We start from the raw sequence: 22182 nt of genomic DNA, 5'->3' as shown, positions 1-22182 counted from the left end.
TTGAAAAAAAAAATTTTTGTTCACAAAAATCTTCAATTAAATTAAAAAAATCAAAATGACAACACCGGCAATTTTTTATCTATATTTTTGAGCTTCAGTTACTTAACTAGGGTTGGAGCAACAAATTCAAGATTGAAGCAGATTTAGGAAATTTCGTAGTGTGGGTGCTGTTTTGACTGACCTCAAAATTTAATAAGTTGGTAATAATTCTTGGTTTTATTAGGTTTTTCAAGGTACTCAAAAATCAATACCAAGAAGTTTAACTTTAATGAAGGTGTGTGTTAGTATACTGTTCTTATTTTATTGGAGCTTTTGTTAACTGAAGCCAAAGAAGAAAAATTTTCAACAAAAATTTCTTTTGCTGTTAGAAGACTAGCACAATTCCGTTAAATTTTACAGCATTCTAAGAAAGGCCAATAAGTATCCAAAATTTTATTTTCCACTTAACGCATTTTGCAATTATAAAACAAATTCAAGATTTCAATCATATAAAAAGTTTATTAACTGTTTTAAACTTTTGTTGAATTTTTTTTTTACTCTAAAAATATATTAAGAAATAAAATACTAAGGGCCGGTTTGTTGACAATCGATTATCTTTAATCAAGGATTATTCCAGATTCCAGTTGATAATCGTAGAATTCGTTTGTTCACAAAAATTGTAATCAAGGAATCCATGATTAGAGCAGTTAATTTGAGATTTTCTTAATCATCCAATTTTGCTCGATTAGGACCATTTAACCAAGGATATACTGGAATTCAGTTTATTCATACTTGATTTTCGCACTGACAAGATATAGATTTATATACATTGGTGAAAGGTAAAATAAATATTTTTTTTATTCCTCAATACAGTAAAAAAATTTGCGTTGTTGTTGTTTTGAACAGAATTGTCCAAAATTTTACTGTGGCAACGGCAGTTCTTCATAATATTTTAATGAAAAGATTCCACCAATGAGCTTGAAGCCAAGATAGCACCATATAGCAACGACAAAATTCGTACAGAGTTATTTACCGGTTATTTTCTGGCACTTCTTAAAGCACATCATTGAATATATCTTAAAAGCAAAAAGCCAAAACAAAAGAATATTATTGGACACAAAACTTTGATATATTTTAATGAAATCTATCATTTATTTTAAATTCAAATGAACACAATGCACATGACATCGCTAAGCTCATTGAGGAGCGGGCTTTGCTCCTTTTGTGTTGGGGGTGGTAAGCCGCCATCTGTAAAGAATATTTCTTTTTGCGTTCTTTTGGTTGGACTTGATTGCGTCTTTTTTTTATTTTCTTAAATGTTTTTTTTCTTTTTTCTGTAAGCCAAAAAGATAAAGTTAATGGTTGTAAATAAGTATTTATTTTTACATTCCTTACTTTTAGAGCTTTAAAATAATTCAAATTCATGAAATATCACAAACGTCAACTAAATGACAAAAAAACTTAATTCTTGATTAAGTTTCGACAAACAAATTGACAGATAGATTGGAAAAATGGAAAGATTTATGGAAAAACTATGATTTGCTAATCAAGGTGAAATAAATGTGAACAAACGCTCTTTGATTATCAGAGATTCTTAATTCTCAATTAAGGGGAATCCGTAATAAACAAATTGACGATTTAATCCACTTTCAACAAACTGGCCCTAAACACAAAAAAAGTATAAAAAACAATCTTAAAAAAATCTAATCATTAATTTAGTTGCATATTTGTATTTCTTACAAACTTTCCTTTTCTTCATTGTATTTATTACAACATATCAATCTTTTATACACATCTAAAACATGAGGATCAAATTTAGTCATACAAAAGTTTCCAGCTACAGGTTCACCTATTCCGTTCTTCTTCAAAAACTCTTCTAAGGGATAGTTTGTTCTTCCCTCAAGAGTATATTTATCAACTTGTGGTTCATCAAACTTTAATTTACTTGGTTGTTTGTACACCAACCAAACTGCTCGATGCCATTGTTTTCCTTTTGGTGGAGAAACAGCAATGTATGGAGCAAGAACGTGTCCCGAAGCAATATCATTACCAGGAATATTTCCCACCATCCATGTTACAAGTTTACTTAAAGAAGGATCTGCTGGTGAAGGTGCATCGGCATCAAAACATACAATTGTATAAAAGGAATGTTTATCAGCATTCCATTCTACTTTTGGTTGGTTTTTTGCTTGCGATGGTAATATTTTGTTTCCCATGTTAACTGATGCTCCGCTATCGAAAGTTATCTAAAAAAAAAAACAAACAAAATGAATAAATGAAACTAAAATATTCTATTAAAATTACCTTCAACAATTCTGGAACATTTCCAGATACAATTTGTGGTATAATTTTAAACTTTTTCATTTTTTTAGTCATTTCAGAATCAGTTGCTGCCAAAGCAAATGAAATAATCGTAGCCACGATTAATATTAATTTAATCATTTTGTCTTACAAATTTTAAGATACTTTTGTTTAAAAAGATATTTAACAACGATTAATTTCGACAAATGAATCAGAAAGAACTCCAACTGAACCTTAAATAACCTACTTTCCAATATAAATGTTAATTTGAATAGGTACATATAAAAGTGTATTAACTTTATTGTTAAAATTGTACAGAAAAAAATATGTTCAAATAACCTTCACCTTTTAATAACTATCTTCTTTAGGTTACAAAAGCTTTCATCTGGTTTTATAAAATTTAATACAAATTGTTTGCTCTTCGCTTAAAACACATCTTCTTTATGTTTCGATCGTTAAAATCAAGAATAAAATTAATCAATAAAAATAAAAATATTTAAAAGATGCAGTTAAACAGTGTAGGAAGGTGTGATATGTGGAAAAAGTATCAAAATAATACAAGATGGTCGATTGGGAAATTGCTCTTACGGTAAAAGTAGCTCTAATGCTTAAGCTTTTAATAAAAAAATTAAGGAGAAATTTTAATATGTTTTTTTAAGGAATTTCATAAATAATGATAACAAAATGTAAGACTGCGTCGCACGAATTTGCTCTTGGCATTCAAGTTGCTAAAATTTTTAAGACCAAAAGTTATTTTTTAACTTTTCATACACAAATTTAAAATAAAATAAAATTGAGCTCCAAAACATGTATATATTAAAATCTTTTATTAAGATGAATTTTAGAAAAAAAAGTTCAAAATCGTTTTTTATAAATAATTTTTTGAAAAAAAAGGTACGGTGTTTTCGAAAAACTGATTTTTTGAAATCCAAAAATATATTATTATCGATAATAATTTGGGTTATATAAAAACAGACAAACTTAACTTATATCACAAATTAAAAACATGAAATTTGTTTTTATGTTATTCTTTTTTTTTTTTTTAATTTTATCATCAACATTTTCAAAAAATTGTTTTTATTTTCAAAAAAAAAAAAATTGGAATAAATTTTTTAAAAAGCATAAAAATGTCTGAAATGGTTTGGTTAAATCTGGTAGATGTGACGTTTGAGTTGTGGACTTTAATGACTCAACTGATTTGAACGCAATTTTTTTTATATAGGAGCGTTTGAAGAACTGAAATACAAAAATTTTAAAAACAAAATAAAAAAATGTTTTTGGAATTTTTGTAATATTTCAAATTATTGTTTTGTTTTTGAAGCATCAAATATTTGAAAACGGACATTCTTTTTTTGTAATTAAAAAAAGATGTTGTTTAATTAAAATTCTATAACCAAAATATGCTCTCGATTTAATAAAATTTTCTTGCAAAAACATTTGTCATGATATAAAATAACCTTACTCCATTGTTTTAGTTTACCTATTCAGAGTGAAAATAAGAAAATTCAAAATACAAATTAATCTGACTTATTTTAAGTTTTGAAATCAGATAATTTTCTGGACCTGGGGCTGGGCAGTAAATGGCGCAAACTCGAGGCGTCAACTTTGACGGGCTGCTGCAGCAGATCCTAATTTTTTTACTTAAAAAAATGTATCAATAGCTGTGTTTTATTTTCCTCATGATCCAGATCAGATCATTAATTTATTTGCGAAACAATAACAAAACAAAATCCTGCTTTTGTTGTAAACCTAATAAAAACAATGATCTGATCCGGATCAAGAAGAAAATAAAACACAGCTAATATTTCATAATAATATTATACACTTTTCTGAATTTCAATAAATACTTTTCTTTTTTCATAAAAAATTATTGAAAAAAAACATACGAATTTTCCCCTCCGGTGCCTGATAACTGCAAGAGGGGTATTTGGCGTTTCTTTGCTCTATTAACCATAATTGAGCATTTAGCTTCATGTACTTTTGGGCTTCCTGATGGTTTTTGGGGATAGACTGTTTTGGTCTTGCCTTCACTCAACTATGTTCTGGGATATAACACTGGTCAACAAGGTTTTTGCCACAAGAACGATAATATACTTTTCTATATGTTTTTGATGTGCTGAACTCGAATCTGGAGTCAGAAAATTTTTATCGGCCTCCATTTTTAAAATATTACCTTTAGAAAATGCCGAAAAACGTAATTTTGGCTGTTTTCGAGGTAACCCGACTAACAATTTTGCTTCTATAAAGCTTTACAGGTGCTATCGCTGCTTCTGTAAAGCTTTAGAGAAGCAAAATTGTTTGTAGGGAATGTTTTTATGTGGGGTAGTTCCTTTTGAAACTGGAACTGCTTTTATTCTTCCAAAAAATGTTTTAATCTTTCCGATATCTCTTTTACTGCCCGAGATATTTAAAATTTAAGAAATAGTCTTTGACTCAGAAACAGCACTGGCCAACCAAATTAAACTTTTTTTGCCACAAAAACTAAAATGTACTTTTCTCAGGTTTTTGGGTTGCTGAACTCGAATCCGCAATCAGAAAAATTCTACTAGCCTCCGTTCTTGTAATATTACCGTTATAATATGCAAAAAAAAGGTTTTTTTTTATAACAGTTATATTTCAAAAACGGAAGCTAATAGAATTTTTCTGATTGCGGATTCGAGTTAAGCAACCTAAAAATCTTTAGAAACGTATATTTTGGTTCTTGTGGCAAAAAATTTATGACCAGTGACTTAAACTTTAGTTTAGATTTAGCTTCTCTTTGGCCTACTAACTAAAACTTAATATCTCCAGCAGTTAAAGAGATATCGGGAAAATGTAAACAGTTTTTGAAAGAAGAATATCTGTTCTTATAATCACCGGTACAAATTTGAATATAATGAATTATCCCACATAAAAACAGAAGCTCGAAAACAGCCAAAATGGCGTTTTTTAGCATTTTATAACGGTAATATCTCAAAAACGGAGGCCAATCTCTAGAAAAGTATATCTTGGTTCTTGTGGCAAAAAAAAAGTTCAATTTTGTTGACCAGTGTAATCTATGGGTTTTATGCTGAATCGATGAAGATGCACTCTTTCGTGACAAGGATACTCTTGGAGAATTGGTCAACTCCCTGCAAGAAACAGTACGGCTGAGAAAAAAGGCTTTTAGGTTATGCCGTCTGGTATTCAAATCCAAACCTCTGGTGTCAAAATTGATAAATATTCTTTATCAATCCTAACATAAAGTGGTACAATACCTGAAAATTACTTATATATAGATGAAAAGTCCTTTAAAAAGTGTTTTATTTCAAATATTAAGATCAATAAACATTTCAAGTGTATTCTTTATTTTCGTTTTCCATTTCAATGAAAAGGATTTACTTTATAAGTCTTATGATTCAACTGCTCTCCTTATATCTGCTTCGGCAACAACAACTGGTGGACGAACTTCAATTCCTCTAACTGGTGATCTATCCAAGTGATGAAGAACTTTGTAAACTTCGCTTTTATCCAAATCGACTTTCTTCTCTGGTTTCTGGTATTTCATAAAATTAACTCTGACGAAATGAGAAACAAAGAAGGTGTTAATAATAAGAATTTTACCGAGTAACTAAGAAAATAAAGGGATGATGTCAAAAATGGTTAAATTTGTTACCTTTTTTCTAGCTGAGTGGCCACTGAACCACAATTATTTTCTCTAAAAGTTGATAGAAGTTGTGGAAAAAAAAAATTATGAACATGCAAATGGTTTATGAACGAGAAGATAAATGGAAATAAGCCTTACCTGAAAAATGTTCGCGTTAAGTGCCTGTCATTAAAACAGTGATTCCAGACTGCAATCTAAAACCAAACAACAGAAAAATGTCGGGTGTTAGTCACATTGATATGAAATTTAGGACATGCTAAATTGATGCAGGGACAAAGCTTCAAAAACTCAATATTATCTGATAGTGATATTTGAGGATGGAGTGAATCGTTCAACAACTCATTCTGCAGAATATTTTTCAGCAAAAAATTGAGTTACCGTGACAAAGTTAATAAATATGAACAGAATTTGAACATTTACTGAGCAAACATTTATTAGGCAAGACAATAATGAAGCGAATTTTAAGATTTCTGAATAATCAATGAAACTATTCGTACCTTTCGTCGTAGCCCAGTAAAGGACTTTCAAACTTGTAACTGCCAAATTAGAGTGTAAAATGAGGTATGTGGTTGGTATTGATGATACGATTGAATGATTGCAAGAAAAACCATTAGATTATAAAATGAATATGAATACACTATAAGCATAACATAATTCAAACAAAATTTACCCAACAGCTGTGCCAGCAATAAGTTCTGCCTGAGCAGTCAAGGTTTCTGCAATAAACTCATCATTATAAGCATCTTTGGGGCGATACCATCGCCTGCCACCGGGCAAAACTAATGGCCGCTCTTGTGGAACCAATGGCCCGAACATGCGTTTTGACTTTTTACGTTTTTGTGTTTCCTTGTGTTCGATTTGCTTTTGTAGCTCTTCAATAACACCAGTTTCCTGCGAAGATTTTTAAGAGTCAAAAAGCAAATGAACGAAGATGTTTTGCATTAAAAAAATAGCTTTTATTATTTTGCGATTAGAAAAAATAAAATAATTTCTTTAAAGATTTAACAAAAAAAAAGATAATTTAAATGAAAGCAGCTCAATGTTTGTACTTTACATATTAAAGTGCACGGTGAGATGCTGAAAGTAAAGCAAAATACATATTACCTTCAAATAAGATAGCTAAGGCATGACTTTTTATAGTTTATTAATTTACTTATAGAATTTAAAAGAATCGTTAGGGAAAGTATTTTGCAGGGAGAAAATTTTAAAATTCGTTTCAAGATCCAGGTAATTTGCAATAAAAATAACTTTCAGTCTTTATATGATAAATCGAGAAGGATCAAATTATTTTATTTCCTACTCTTTTTTGTGATATTTAATACAACGCACTTTCATAAATTCTACCTTTCATAAATTTTACCTTTTTACTATCAATAAAAATGCTGACAAAACGGACAAGACAACCCTTTGCTAATAGCCATATGAAATCCACTTTACTTGCTGTAAAAAACAACGAACTTTTGGCCTAAAAAATATTTTTTTGAAAAATTTTCGAAAATGTGTTTTCATAATTTTAAAGTCAACATTTCTTAACTTTCTTATAAGATTAATGATATAATGATGAAATTTATAAAAAGCCTTAACATTCTAAACAACTTTAACCTTAACTAAACAACTTTAACCTCAAATGACACTCCATTTGTTAGCTCTGTTGAGAAAGCAAAACTTCTTGCAAGGCAGTTCGCTGCCAACTCTACACTGCCGGATAGTGTCATGACTCCCCCAGTACTTGAGTGTGTAAACGGTTCCATGGGACGAATCTTCTTTCGCACTCGTACAGTGGCAAGAGTCCTGAAAGACCTTGACATACCCAAATCCGCTGGCCCGGATAGTATCCCTCCCATCGTTCTGAAGAGGTGTTCTTCCACGCTGGCAAAACCACTGCGTAAGATTTTTCATCTGTCCTACTCTACTGGACTCGTTCCGAGTGGATGGAAGATAGCATTTGTCCAGCCTGTCCCTAAAAAAGGCGAATCCTCCTCACCCTACAACTATCGACCAATTGCACTCACGTGCCTTCTTTCCAAGGTCATGGAAACGCTGATTAATTTCCAGCTTAAGAAATATCTCGAAGAACGGAAGCTTCTTAATGACCGGCAGTACGGCTTTCATAGCAATAGGTCCACTGGTGATCTGATGGTATATCTCACCGTACAGTGGAACAAATCTTTGCTTTTTTTTGGAGAAAGTAAGATTATTGCGCTTGATATTTCAAAGGCATTTGATAGACTTTATCATCAAGCTCTCTTATCGAAAATGCTTGCATTTCGGTATTGATGAATCTCTTCTTCGTTGGATTAGAAATTACCTTTCGAACCGTTCAATTCAAGTCGTTTTGGATGGATTCAAGTCTGAAACCCACAAAATAAACGCTGGTGTGCCCCAGGGCTCCGTTTTGTCTCCGACTCTCTTTCTCATTTTCATTAATGATTTGCTCTCTGAAACTTCTAATCCATTAAATTGTTTCGCAGATGATAGTACCCTCAGCTTTTCATATTCGTTTGAAGATTCACACCCATGTCCCTCGGATGTGGAACTCCAACGGCAAAATATGATAAGCTCATTAAATTCTGATCTTGACAGCATTGTTCAATGGGGAATAAGAAATCGTGTAGAATTTACTGCATCAAAAACACAATGCTGTTTACTATCATTAAAACGGAATCTTGCACCCATGCCACTATCAATGAGTGGCACTTGCATCGAGGAAACTGACAAACTTTCCATTCTCGGTATGAGTGTAACAAACCACCTTGTGTGGAACGAACACATATTCGATGTCGCCAAAAACGCTGCGAAATGTTTAGGTTTTCTCCGAAGATGCAAGAAATTCTTCTCATCTTCTGATCTAGCTGTAATCTATAAAGCTTAGATTCGACCAAAACTTGAATACAATTGTCACATCTGGGCAGGTGCCCCGATAACGTATTTGAGTTTCTTGGACAGAATACAAAAACGTGCTTTCAAAATGATAGATGATAGATCGATAACTGAGACAATTGCGTCCCTAGACCACCGACGTAATGTGTCATGTCTCCCCTTGTTTTATCGCTATTTTTTAAACAATGTTCAGATGAAATAGCTAGTTGCATTCCTCCCCTGAAAAAATTTAACCGTAATACTCGCGCTTCTAGGAATGCTCATCAGTTTACCCTTGAGCCCAACTTCGGACGTACCGTCAAATATAGAGATTCTTTCTTTAGCCGCACCACCCGAATGTGGAATATATTACCCGCCTCTGTTTTTCCCTGCCATTTTAATGTCCAGAGCTTTAAAACTAATGTGCATCGGTTTCTCCTTTTAAATCCCTCCCTATTTTCCTGAATTTCGCACTGTGTTTAACATATTAAGGGTATTTAACTCCCTTTAGTGCGCGTTAATTATAAAAAAAAAAAAGAGCAAGTACGTGCGACCTAGCGTGCAAAACCAAACCAAAAAACTACTGTTTTGAAATTTTCACAACTCAAAAATATTAATTGAAAAGTAGGAACCTAGTATTTTCCAACAAGGATTGTATCTTAAACAAAAAACTTTGAATACCTACAAATAAAAAAATGATAGTTTTGCCATTTTTCTCAAAATTTTTGAGGTTATTTAAAAAAATTGTCCATAAAAAACTTATTTTTCTTTAAATTGTTTTCAACTTTTATACATAAGTTTTTTCGTTAAGAGAGATACTTTTGCCAGAAATTGCCAAAACAATAATTTGTTCATCCCCAACCCATTTTTTTTGCATTCTATTTCAAAATTTTAATCAAAACCAACATTACAATGACGGAAAAGTCGAAAAACGTGGTTTTCGTCATACTCCGTATATGCTTCTTTGAGTCCATCTTTAGATCTAACTAGGCCTTAAACGTTATGGATGAATTTTCTTGAAATTTAGTATAGATCGTTTTTTTTTTATCTCTAACGATGCAAAATAAAACAATTTATTGAATGCATACGAGAGTCTCGTTTTAATTATTCTTCATTTTCTTCTACAAACTAAATTGTAATTTATTTTGGCGAGTTTAGCTGTTGTGGCAAATTGGCTTAGCTGGTGTGGCATTTTAGCTTGTGCTTCAAGTAATAATTAACTTCTAAGCACCAGTAATTGTCTCCAACTCTTTTGGCAACATGACTCTTTCATCATTTTCATCAAATTCAATCAAAGGTATTGGCCATTTAGGTCTAGGACTGCTAAGATTCTGCTGAACAGCTTGCAAGTATTGCCAAACCTGAGAAATAATATTTGAAGATATAAGTTTGCCATGTTGCCAGAGTTGTTTTCGAAAAGAAATAAAGTTTGAAAAATTTGCCATCTTGCCACAAGTGAACGAAAAATTCAAGTTAAAAGAAAATAGTCTAATATAGTTATTAAGTTTGCAAGATAATAAATTTCAAATGATGTAATACTATTTGATAAACCTACCTTCTTCCTCTTCAAATTCTGTTCCTCTTCCATTTGTTCTTCTTCAATATTCCTGTGACTAGTTTCGTATTCCTGAACTGTGACTTCTTGTTTGCTTTCGGTTTCAATTTTAACAGTGGTTTCTTCGTGATATGATTGGGTAACTTCAGTTGAAATTATCTCAGAAGATTGTTCCTCAATCTCAACTGTTTCCTTCTCAATAATTGAAGTTTCGGCGGATTCTTCAGCAGTGACTTCTTTTCCTAGAAAACAATATAAACAATTTTATGTTTTTTAGAACACAATAAAAACTGTTTCCTTACTTTCTTCCTGTTGAACTTCTACAGTAATTTCTGGAGTAGCTTCCTTCACAAGTTTGGGCTGTAGCTTAAAAGTTGGCAAAAGTTCACTTAATTGCTTGGTAACTGCATCAAGAGTGCTTTGAATTGTCGAAGGCAAATTAGCTAAAGCAAGAAGTTGTTGTTGCACGTTGGCAAGTTGCTGTTCCAATTGAAGTTCTTCTTCGGTCTTTTCTCGGAGAGATCCACTAACAGAAGGAGACCTTGCTTCACGATCAACAGATTCAAAAGCTCGTTTCTCATTAGCAGTAGTCTCATCTTTGGCATCCTCCACTTCTTCACCCTTGGTGTCAGTTTCTTCTGCTGGCTTATCACCTTCAGACTCAGCTTTAGCTTCAGTTGAAGGTTCTTCTTGAGAACCTGCTTCATTTGTTGGTTCCAAGTTTGGTACTTCAGTATCAGTTGGTGGTTCTTCTTCAACTTCTGGCGGAGGAGTCTTCTCTTTTGGAGGTTCGATAACTTCCGGTTCGGATTCAGGCTGGAAAAAATTAATTTATCAGAAAGACTTATGGAAAAATTAACTTAGAAAACTTACAACTGGAGTAGATGGACGTGGAGGTTCAGGTTTCTTGTAATTCTTAACAATTTTCACTTTATAAGCATTTGCAGCTCTAGCCTCAGCTTCAAGTTGGGCCTTGCTCTTCGGAATTGGTCGATTTGGTTTTTGCATGAAAGTTGTCCATTTTTTCTTGTCCAAATCTTTTTCTTGTTTGGTCTTCATGGCTTCTTCATTTAGTTCACGCATAACCTCACTGCTTTTACAGACTCCTGGTTTCGGAAATACTCTATTTACATTCACTCTAAAAAAAATCATATTTAAATCTATGTTTAAAAATTTGGAGCTTCCATATAATATACCCAATAACAGGTTGTTCATCTTGGACATCCGGTTCAGGAGACAATAAACTAGCAATTTCTTCATCTTCATTTTGAATACCAGGTTCTTCAGCTAATAGATTTTCTACCACATCAAGATTTGGTGGTGGACTTTTGGATAGTTCATCGATTTGATTTTGAATAGACGGGTCTATTATAGGATCGGGAGTTCTAGAGGTTTCCCTATTCCCGATTGTGGGGAAAAACTTTGGTGCTTCAGCTTCTTCTTCTTCTGCCCTGTTAGGAATAACATTGAAAATATTTTGAAAATAATTAATGTTTTAGTGTTAACCTTTGAATTCCTAAGAAAAAGACGTTGCCACAACTCGAAATAACCCTATGAGCTTCATCATGGGACATTGGGCTTGTTGGTTCATCGTTAATGCGAACGATTACATCGTCCAATTTAAGCCCAGCTTCCTCAGCTAAACTGCCCTCAGTTACCTGAAAAAAAAAAATATATTGTTTATTACATTGATATACATAATTTGTTTTTCAGAAGCAAAACGATTTGTCAGTTGGTAGGTTACAACGGAACTCCAAGTTCATATAACCCCAGATTACCATTTTTGCATCAGGTTTAAAAAAAAAAAAAACTGTTTCAAATTTTAATCTAATTAAAATTCAAATTTAAATCAAATTAATTATAAGAATTCTAAAAATAGACCTCACGAGTTCAAATTTCGAACTGCCTAGTTATTTTATTGGAGAATACAAATTGATATTTGTCTTTGTGATTTTAACACAAACATGTAAAAGATAAATCTATTATAAACAAATGAAAAAACCATTTAAGTATCACACAAATTAATTATTTAATCAACAGAATTAGTTAATAAATGTTAAAATTTGTTCTATAATAAATGTTACTCATACACCATAGTGACCCATCTTTGATAAAGATATAATTTCAAAAGGATTTTTCTATAATTTCATCACTGGCGATAAACATTCTTGAAAGAACATACAATTTATTTTATCCTCTAAAAATTGAAGGAATCTAGTTCAAAATCACATTTTTTTGTTCATAAAATTTTGAGTCGAAACGAAATTCAGTTAATTTGATGGAATAAAATTATAACAACTCAAAAATATTCATTACTAGTGCTGAAATCCGGGAGTTTCGCAGAGTTCTGTCCCATAAATGTAGGTGCTATTAAGCAAAGTTAAGAATTTGTAAAAAGAAAAACTCAAGATAAGAAATGAGGTATGATATTATGATGATGGAGAATGGGAAAAAAGTGCGTCGCACAATTCGGTCTAACGGTCTCAATCTCGAGTTCTAGACAAAATGACTGCAACGATTTGCTTCAAACTTAGGTTTTAAAAGATTCCCTAGAATTTTATTCTTTTTAAGGATCACAATTAACCGTACTTAACAATTAACGGTCTTATGGTATAAATGGAAAAGGTTGCTTTCCTCAAAAATGATAAAATTAAAAAATATGAGTTATGTGGCACATACATAAGGAGAAGGACCAACTTTTTAAATAAAAATAATAGTACCATTTTCAAGATTTCTGACTTTCTTTTAGAGCATTTAACAGATTACAGATTTTTGTACTAAAACGTAACTAAGCTTACTTAAAAAATTATGAACAAACTTCAAAAATAACAATTTTAGATTTTGACGTCTCAATACTTTTTTGTAATCAACCATTTTAGTACAACTCTATCCATTTTTCAATCTTATATAACTTGTTTAAAGGCTCTCACTTTTTCTTCACGTGAAAATATTATAAAATGTCTTACTTAACAGTTTTACTGAATAGATTCAATCATGAATTGATTCTTGACAGTTGACAGTATACGATTTTTTAACTAAAATGCTTTAACTTAAAATTAAAAAGTTAAAAAAAAAATACTTTACTAAAATATATCAAAAATGTACGATGTACCTATGTACATTAAATTTTAAATTAATTGCTGATCACACACTAAGCTAGTCAAAAAAAAAAATCCAATAAAAAATGTGGGCAGGACATATCTGTGTCAATAAGTTAAAAGAGCTTAAGTCAATTTTTATCATTTTTCAGTATAAGCAAATGAAGTTTGTGGACCAGGTTTTTGTTTACTTTTTTTGTGATAACTTTTAAACTGTTGCCGCTAAACCAACAATTTTTTTGCTGGATACAGGCTTGTTATACCCTTAATTTTCATATGTATATTTTTTCTTGAAAACGTTCGGGACGGCCCACAGTGGAACGTCTAGTACAAAACTCCGGACATTGGGTGAAAATTTTTTTTCCATTCTTGTAAATATTTTTTGTTTGTTAATCATAGAAAATTGTCCCTTCTTTCATAATCCACAAGTTATTTTTATCAAAATGTTTTGGTTTCCAAGATACAGAGTCTCAGGTGGGGACTATTTCACAAGAAAAAAAAAGATGTTTTTCTTAGAAATTTTCATACTCTTATATCTGGCTCATTTTTTAAGATATCTTCTTGAAATAAATTTTGTTGATAAGATACTGATATCTAAAATATATATTTAAGAAAAAAATCCTAAAATTATATTTCTAAATAATTCTAAAACACGTTTTTCTATAACCCTTTTTGAAAATTTCTCTTCAACTTTGAAAATGCTTTTAAAAAAATGCTTACATATGCCCGCTCTCTTAGTAGTCTAGAATGAAAGCTTAATAGTTTGTGTGTAATATTTTAAAACATTTGGATCCGACCGAATCCGACCCCGTTTTTTAGAGCACCATCTTTATAAATTTAACCCTTTAAGTAGTATTTTTGTATTTATTTTTTTTTATTTTTTCCTATCTGTAAAGGGGAGGGTTGGTGTTATTTGGCTAGCTTAAAGTGTCATGGGGTAGTTTAAACCAAGAATATAACTACTGAATACATAACGTAAGGCAGATTGACCAAAAAAATAAAGAAAGAGTGAGTAAAAACAATTAATTTTTAAGGTTTTTTTAAGAGTAAAGCACTGTCAGAGCGATCAACGAATGAACGAACTGATGTAATTTTTTGGGTTGGGGTCGAAATTCTGTATGTTGCAAAATTCTGTATTCAAAATACTGTATGCCAAAATACTGTATGTCAAAATTCTGTATGTGCAGAATGCTGTAGGAACAAAATTCTGAAAGTCAAAATTCTGTATAGCAAAATTCTGGTTGGTCAAAATACTGTATTTCAAAATTCTGTACATCAAAATTCTGTAAATCAAAATTCTGTAAAAATGCTGTAAAAAAATATCGTTTTGATAATGTAAAAAAGTGCGCGCGCACATTTTTACATTATCAAAACGATATTTTTTTACAGCATTTTTACAGAATTTTGATATACAGTATTTTGCCGTACAGAATTTTACAAAACAGAATTTTGCATGTCAGTATTTTGTTGATACAGTATTTTGACGTACAGAATTTTGTATTTACAGTATAATGACGTACAGAATTATGGTATTACAGTATTTTGATCCCACAGAATTTTGTCGTACAGAATTTTGACAAGCAGAATTATGACCCGCTCCCTAATTTTTTATGCTTATGTATTTTCTAACAAAATCTAGATAATAAAGTAAGAATCTAACTAAAGTTTAAATTAAAAAAATATATATATTTCAATTTCTAAAGCGAAACGGAAATTTGTATAAAAAACAGCAGAACGAAAAATTTTGTTATGCTTTTCGTTTCACAGCACACGAGATTGACAAACGATATTATTACCTGTACTTGAATACTTGGAAAGTTTTCAATAATGTTTCACTAATGTTTTTTCAGGTAAAATTCCTTGGTCCAAAAGAATTTTGCACCTTGTGAATTTTAATTTCTTCAAAATTATTTTCAAGTTTTAATTTATTGACATTATTTAATTTTGACTTTCGTTGCTGACTTTGGAGGCTTAGAAACATTTTCGTTTCGCTTCAGCAGCGTACTAGGTTAGCTTAAAATAATGTCATGGCTTCGAAATAAAATTTGTCTCACAAACAATTTGTTCTCTGAATTGTTTCTTATTTAAGAAAATAAAATGTATTTTTTTTTTGGTTTTTTGAAAAATTTAAACTCCAGTTTTTTGTTAAGAAATTTGTTCTAAAAATATGTACAATTTCATTTGTTCGTTCATTTGATCATTCGTTGGTCGCTCTTATGTACATTGTACATTTTAATTTGCAATTTTAGCTACTTGTGTTTCATATTTAGCTGTACATAGCTTTATGATTTTTTGATAAATAATTTTAGTGTATAAGTAGGTATATCGTATTTTGTTTGCTTTTTTTTTATGAATCCATCATTTTCTTTTAAATTAATTTCATTATTAAGTTGACAATATATATATTTTATCATATTTTTTATGTTTATGTTGGTATTTTCATAATAATACCAATTCATTTTAAAATAACACATATTTACATAAGATAATCCTTTTTAAGCTATTTTTTATTCATAATAATTTTTTTTTTTGCAAATAATCGGTATTTTAAAAGACTGTTAACAAAATGTGTAAACGCTTTTTTTTACTTAATAAATAAGACAATAACGTAAAGTATTAATTTTATGTGTACTAAAATAAGGATTTGGTAGTTTTTGTATGTTAACAGCTATTTTAAGTAAAAAAAAAATTAAAGAACTAAACATTTTTTGTGATTTTTTATTGGATTCAATTCTGTGATTTTCAAGAAGCAATATAGCGAAAACCGTTTTAGGATCCGTTCATTAGATCAGGAGTTACAGTCCCATGACCACTTTTTCATAGTTTCGATCCACTGTGCGGCCGTTACATTTGAAAAAATAACTTACTTTGACTTAAGTATACAATTTTGCAGACATTTCAAGGAACAAAACAGCTTGTGTTACTTAAGCTGTTTTGCAGAATTGGATTTGGTTCAAAATGCATTGTTTTAAAATGGCTTGAGTCGACATAAGAACACAAATGGTTCACTCGACCACAAGTTTAAAATAGCTTATGTTGACCTAAGCGATGAATATATTTGAATTCAAATTGTCATGACTTAAGCTTATTTAAAAAAGTGTATTATTTTTAAGATTTGGACGATTTTATACATAAGCTATTTTGCAAATGCAGTTTTTGTCCAAAAAGATTTAACGGTTTATATTTTGCGTAGAGAAATGAGACCCAGACTAAAACAAAGCTGAACAAAAGGTGAACATGTTAAGCAAATAAAATCGATTTTCACTTATGTCGACATAAGCTCTTTTAACTTATTACCACAGATATAACTGTGATTTGACGGATAAAAAAAAATTGGTAAAATATTGCAGAGCAATTTAGTAAACATTTTAAAAATCCATACTTTATTCGATTTTAGTTTATTTATTTGAATGGAAAATGTTATTTCCTACAAAAAACGTCTTAGGTGATATTCTCAAATGCTGCGTCGTTTTCGTGTAACCGAAAATATCGAAAAGTGACCAGTGTGATTATCCTCTCAAAAATTCATGAGGAAATCTTGTCAAATAGGTTTGTTTAAGCCTTCTCAGATTCTACCATTTCATAATCATGGCACCATAGCACGACATGTAACCGTCATGATATAACTATGAAAAACCAATTAGTCCGTGTATTTTATTAGCGATAGAAATTTCAAAATTAAAATTTGTCTTTAGGAAACAAATGTTACGCATACACCACAGTGTCCGGCATATTATAATTAAAAATACAACTATTTTCTTCTGTTCATGAAGTTCATAATTTGGCTATGATTTAAGTTAAATAAGTTAAACAATGTTCGTCTCAATAACATAATCAAACCTCTTAAGATGGTTTCCAAACCCCAAATTTTTTTTTTTTTTTTGTTTACTTTAATAGCGTGAGTGATATGATAACACTGTGCAAAAAATTTCACCTTGGAAAAGGGCAAGGAAAAACAAAAGAATGTTTTGAGCTTGAAATTAAGTCACGCATTCAAAATTAGATAACTGATATTCTTGTTAATTTGAGTTCAGATATCTTAGTACTAAAAATGTTCTAAAATTCTGCTCTCTATATTTGTTTAAATCTTCCTTTAATTTGATAATGATAACCAAAAACATAAACATTAATCCCAAGTCCTCACTCACTTCGCAAAAATGTAATAAAAATAATTTTCATTTTTATTGCTTTTTCTTCTTCACCTTTAATTTTAAAACTCTTTTAAGATTGAGAAAATACATAAGATTTATCTCTTGAGAGAATTAATTTCTCTTAAATTTTGTAGATAGCAATAGCACATGTGTTTATATTTTTTTCCCATTTTTCTTTTGTTTATTGACCGACATTTAATAAACAAATGCCCACCAAAGCTAGATATATCTCTGTCTCTGTATACAAAGTAATATCTTATCTGGGCCAAGAGTTCACTGAATCTGTCGATATCTTTAGATTTACATGTAATTGCAGTTGATAAATTAATTGTTTCGAACGGCACTTTTTTTTTCGTCGAGTAATTATTTGAATCACTGCCAAGTTGAAAGAACTGTTAGGTATAATATATATTTTGAAGAAAATTATTAGATTTCAAAATTTTTCAAAGAAAAAAATAATAAAACATCAAAATGGTTTTTGAGAGCGTTTAAAAAACTTGAAAGCCTAACACAGTTCCATTGGGCAGAATTTGGAACTTTGTTTTTGAAAAAAACTATTTAAATTATTAGTTGTTATTATTTTTTAATTATTTCCAGCCACAAAAAACTATAAACACAGCAGAAGAAAATAATTAAATTATAATAATACATCAGGAAAAGTCAGAATATCTTGAAACTCTACTTTTTTCTAGAAGTTTTAAATTTTCAATCACGGTTACGTAATATTTTTTTCCTTATTTTTTTTTATTAAAACTTGGTTTTAAGTTTTACCGACTATTTTCTACCACTATAGTGTTCACAAACAATAAACTCGTCAAATTATTACATTAATTATATGTAAATTGGAAATATTTCGTACCTTGACGACCGTTAAAGGTATTTCAAAATCGGATCCACCGACTAACCGGAAGCCCCAAGGGACATTATCAAAACGGCACATTTTTATATCGACAACCATTTTTGTATTTAAATAATTTCAATAATACACAACTTTCAAAATAAAAAAAAATCTATATTTTTTAAATTATTTTGAAGACGATGTATTTTTTCCGAGATGATTTCGCGTTAACCAAATGGTGCGAATGAATTTTCTAAATAAATTAATTCCTTATCGATTGCATCTTATCGATTCTCGATAAAGAGAAAAAATTACAAAAGATAAATTGTATTTTTAATTTGTTTTTATTTTATTTTTAATTTTCTTGGCATGGGGTAGTTTTTTGAAGAAGAAGAAGCAGAGCATTTTGTTTGCCGGTGAAACGTGATTGTGCATCATTATCAGGTACACAAAACACGATCGCATGGAATAGCGTCTATTAAGCAAAATAAACAATATGTGAATAAATGAATGCACGTGGTTTTTGAAACAGGTGTGAGATAATAATTTGTAAACAAAAATATTAAAGAGAGAAGGAAAAACATTTAATTTCTCAGGTGTGAATATGGATGAGATTAAAGTGACTATTTATTTAAGAGAAAGAATTGGCAACTAAGCCTAAATGGAATGAATACCTACATTTTGAAAATGTTTGCTTTAAAGGAGTAAATTGAATTATAGATAGGTATTATAAAAACGAATTGAAATGTAGGCTGATTTAACAACCGTCTTACTGCTTTTGCATCACAACTTTTTGTAGTGAAAGAAAATTAAAGCATCACGTTTGCACTAGAAATATTTTTGATGCAAATTAACAAACTCAGCCTTATTGAGGGTTTAAAGAAAAAATGGTTTGTGGAAATTTTAACCTAAAATACAGGTATTCAAATACAAATAGGCGCAATGCAATATTAACTCCTTTTTCATATTTTTTAAGAAAAACTAAAAACGCAGTTTTATTATAATCACCAAGAAAAAAATGCTTGTAATCGCATCGTAAGAGCCGTTTTTGAGAAAATTGCAAAGCTTTGAAAACGTTATATGGGGGATAGCTACGAGTATCTGTTAAAAAATAGATATTCAAACAACGAAATAGACGGGTCTTGGAAATCACGTGAAAATCATATGTATAATGTATGTACGTAGGTACGAGTATGTCTTGCAAGTACCAATTTTCAAGCAAATCCCTATTATTGTAATTCTCAACCATCGTGGTACTGTTGGGTTTGATCAAAACCTCGATTTTTTTTTGACACGCCATATAGCAATTAAACATGCAAATTTATCACAGAGAAAACTCTTATATCGAAGTAAGATGATTATTATGTGTGATTTTGTAAGTAAGAAGGAAGTAAGAAGAAAGGTAGGCCTAAAAACTCCTGGTACAAGCAAATACAAAAACACCAGCAATTCAGTTTACCTCCGAAATGGAACAATACAAAAACGATAAAGTTATGATCCCCTCGACATCGCTGAGAAAAAGGAAGAAGAAGATTCTATGTGATTATTTGACTAGCGATACAGGTACAACATAAAGGACACATAAAAAAAATTGAACTCGAGGAAACAAACATTTGAAAAATAATTAATATACTTGGGAGTTCGTAAGTTAAATGACTCAACCGATTTAAGGAGAAATTTCTGTTTATAAGCTTTTTTGTAAATTAATTTTGTATTTGAAAATAAAAATTAAAAGCAATTTACACTACTGAAAATAAAGAAATAGTAGAATTTTTTTTACCCAGAAATATACCCTTTTCTATTCTTTGGCTGTTAAAGTAGGTAATCGAAAATTAATGAACATGTACAGTACATGTAGGTACACAATATTTTGACATTATTCTTTTAAAAATGTATTTTAAATGATTTTAATATTCACAATAGGTAAATTATTTCAGAAAAAATTCAGTTCGGTGTACTTTCTCATACAGTTTTTAATAAAAATACATAGGATTAAACTGAGATTCAATAGTCAAGAGTTGTCATTGAGTTTTGAGTGCTCAGAGATTTTTTCTTTGTTGGACGTACCTTTTGTGTCCACTCGTGCTTTGCTTAATCTCCCATTTTATCTTAGCCTTAACTACAATGGTCACTTTTGTCAAAGCGATTCAAACTGTTTCAGGTATTGGAATTCAGAATGAGTGCATCGTTGAGTGAAATCAATCGAAAATGACGCATCGTTCGACAAATGCATCACTGCTTTTGCATCACAAATTTTTTGTATAAAAAGAAAACACTACCTTACCTACAAAGCATCACGTTTTCTAGAAACTTGCCAATGATTCATTTTATTTTTGGTTTCGATGACAAATTAAACGTGTATACTTAAGTCCTACACGAATCATTGGCTTTTTGGCCAAGTTTTAAAAATGAATAAAATATAAGTCAGCTGTTATGATACTCAACCCATAAAAAAAAAACACCCTTTCACCAAAAATATTTTTAAGAACTTTTTGAGTCTTTTGTCCCTGCTTTATCTAAAACTTTCATCCCGAATTTCATCAGTGTAGCTTGTTTTTCACAAGGGTTTCGGTTATATTTTACCTGTTGAGGTCAAAAAATAAGCACCCTTGTTTTTAATCAATAACATTTCTTAGAGCAATCGTATTGACTTTATTTTAATGTCATTAGACTCGACATCAAAAAATAAATTAGAAACATGTGTCATATGATGATATTTCACAAACAATTTTTTTCACTAGGTATATTTTTGAGCTTCACCCCCCTCCCTCTTGTCCGCGAAAAACAAACTTCCACCCAACTTTTTTTTATAGTCTTTTTTTATGCTTTTTTTTCCCAAAAGCAAACTTTTTGACAAGTTTCATGAGTGTAACAATTTTTTATTTTTTAAATGCCTATTTTGCCTGCACTATGAGTGAAATCAATCGAAAACGATAAGATTTCCAGTATGAAAAACCTCACAAATTTTAAATTTTATTTTGAAAACATAATTTTGTTGACCAGTGTGTCATAGCTATAAAAAAAGAATGTTTTGCATTTAGCAAAAAAATAGAAAAAATAGCAATTTTCCATTTGATTTGTTATTCTCTGCGTTTTGTTATGGATTTTCTGTTTAATAAATCAAATTACAAATTCTTTTATAAGTATCTAATAATACAAAAACCTTAAAGGCTTGGCCACACCGGAGGGTATGCGGTAGCGGTACGGGTAGCGGCAACGATATTTGTATGAAAAAAATTCCACATCTGAACGTTGATATGTCAGTTTGGAATTTTTTTCATACAAGTACCGTTACCTCTACCCGTACCGCTACCGCATACCCTCCGGTGTGGCCAAGCCTTAATTTTAACAAGTTTCAGAACATTAAACAAAATTCCAAAAGCACACTATTAATTCGAAGTAAAAACAGTCCAGTTTTTGCGTATCAAAAACGAAATTGAAACTACCTTATCGACAATGAACAACAAACTTTTGCTGAACTCTGCCATCCAAAACTCTCTCACTTTCAACTGTCAAATAAAATATTTCTCTCATGCGATATTCGATGCACATTTTCTATCTGTCAAAATTTTCTTATCACTTTTGAAAAATTTTATAAAAAAGATAAGTTATTCCAAAATAAATTGGTTTCAAGGAGGTTGTGTGCATTTAATTCGCTGTCTCTTGAATTTTAATCTATTTAGATAAACTCTGAACAAATCAAATACAAGTCTCGATCAAAGTTCAAAGTCTATTTATCAGATTTTAATTGAAAAAAATACCTCAAACAATTCGTG

The 22182-nt window shown here is 30.5% G+C and overlaps 2 protein-coding genes across 4 annotated transcripts in view; both read right to left on the bottom strand.

Moving 5' to 3' along the window:
* The window catches only part of LOC129914005 (stage VI sporulation protein D), a 208497-nt gene extending 189825 nt beyond the window's left edge, over positions 1–18672 (bottom strand). Inside the window, exons 1-8 of one of the 3 annotated variants that reach the window (XM_055993028.1) lie at positions 18428–18669; positions 11826–11977; positions 11516–11770; positions 11193–11457; positions 10622–11135; positions 10320–10561; positions 6576–6796; positions 5646–5816 (exon numbers count right to left, since the gene is read on the bottom strand). In XM_055993028.1, coding sequence (XP_055849003.1) covers positions 5651–5816; positions 6576–6796; positions 10320–10561; positions 10622–11135; positions 11193–11457; positions 11516–11770; positions 11826–11977; positions 18428–18526 — 1914 coding nt within the window. In that variant the 5' untranslated portion in view covers positions 18527–18669 and the 3' untranslated portion in view covers positions 5646–5650. Of the gene's footprint in view, positions 1–5645; positions 5817–6575; positions 6797–6857; positions 6983–9862; positions 10126–10319; positions 10562–10621; positions 11136–11192; positions 11458–11515; positions 11771–11825; positions 11978–18427 lie in introns of those variants that run through there. The other 2 variants (XM_055993030.1, XM_055993029.1) reach the window with 2 other exon arrangements.
* Positions 1716–2421, bottom strand: LOC129913318 (protein D3-like). Its single transcript, XM_055991925.1, has 2 exons — positions 2284–2421; positions 1716–2225 (listed from the first exon to the last, which is right to left on the bottom strand). Exons 1-2 carry the CDS (start codon positions 2419–2421, stop codon positions 1716–1718), a joined length of 648 nt encoding a protein of 215 aa, XP_055847900.1.
* Positions 18673–22182: the final 3510 nt, after the last annotated feature.

The sequence above is a fragment of the Episyrphus balteatus genome, chromosome 3, assembly GCF_945859705.1.
Source record: "Episyrphus balteatus chromosome 3, idEpiBalt1.1, whole genome shotgun sequence".
Classification (NCBI taxonomy): Eukaryota; Metazoa; Arthropoda; class Insecta; order Diptera; family Syrphidae; genus Episyrphus; species Episyrphus balteatus.
The sequence above is the reverse complement of the archived record's forward strand: the minus strand, read 5'-3'. Positions and strand labels throughout refer to the sequence as shown.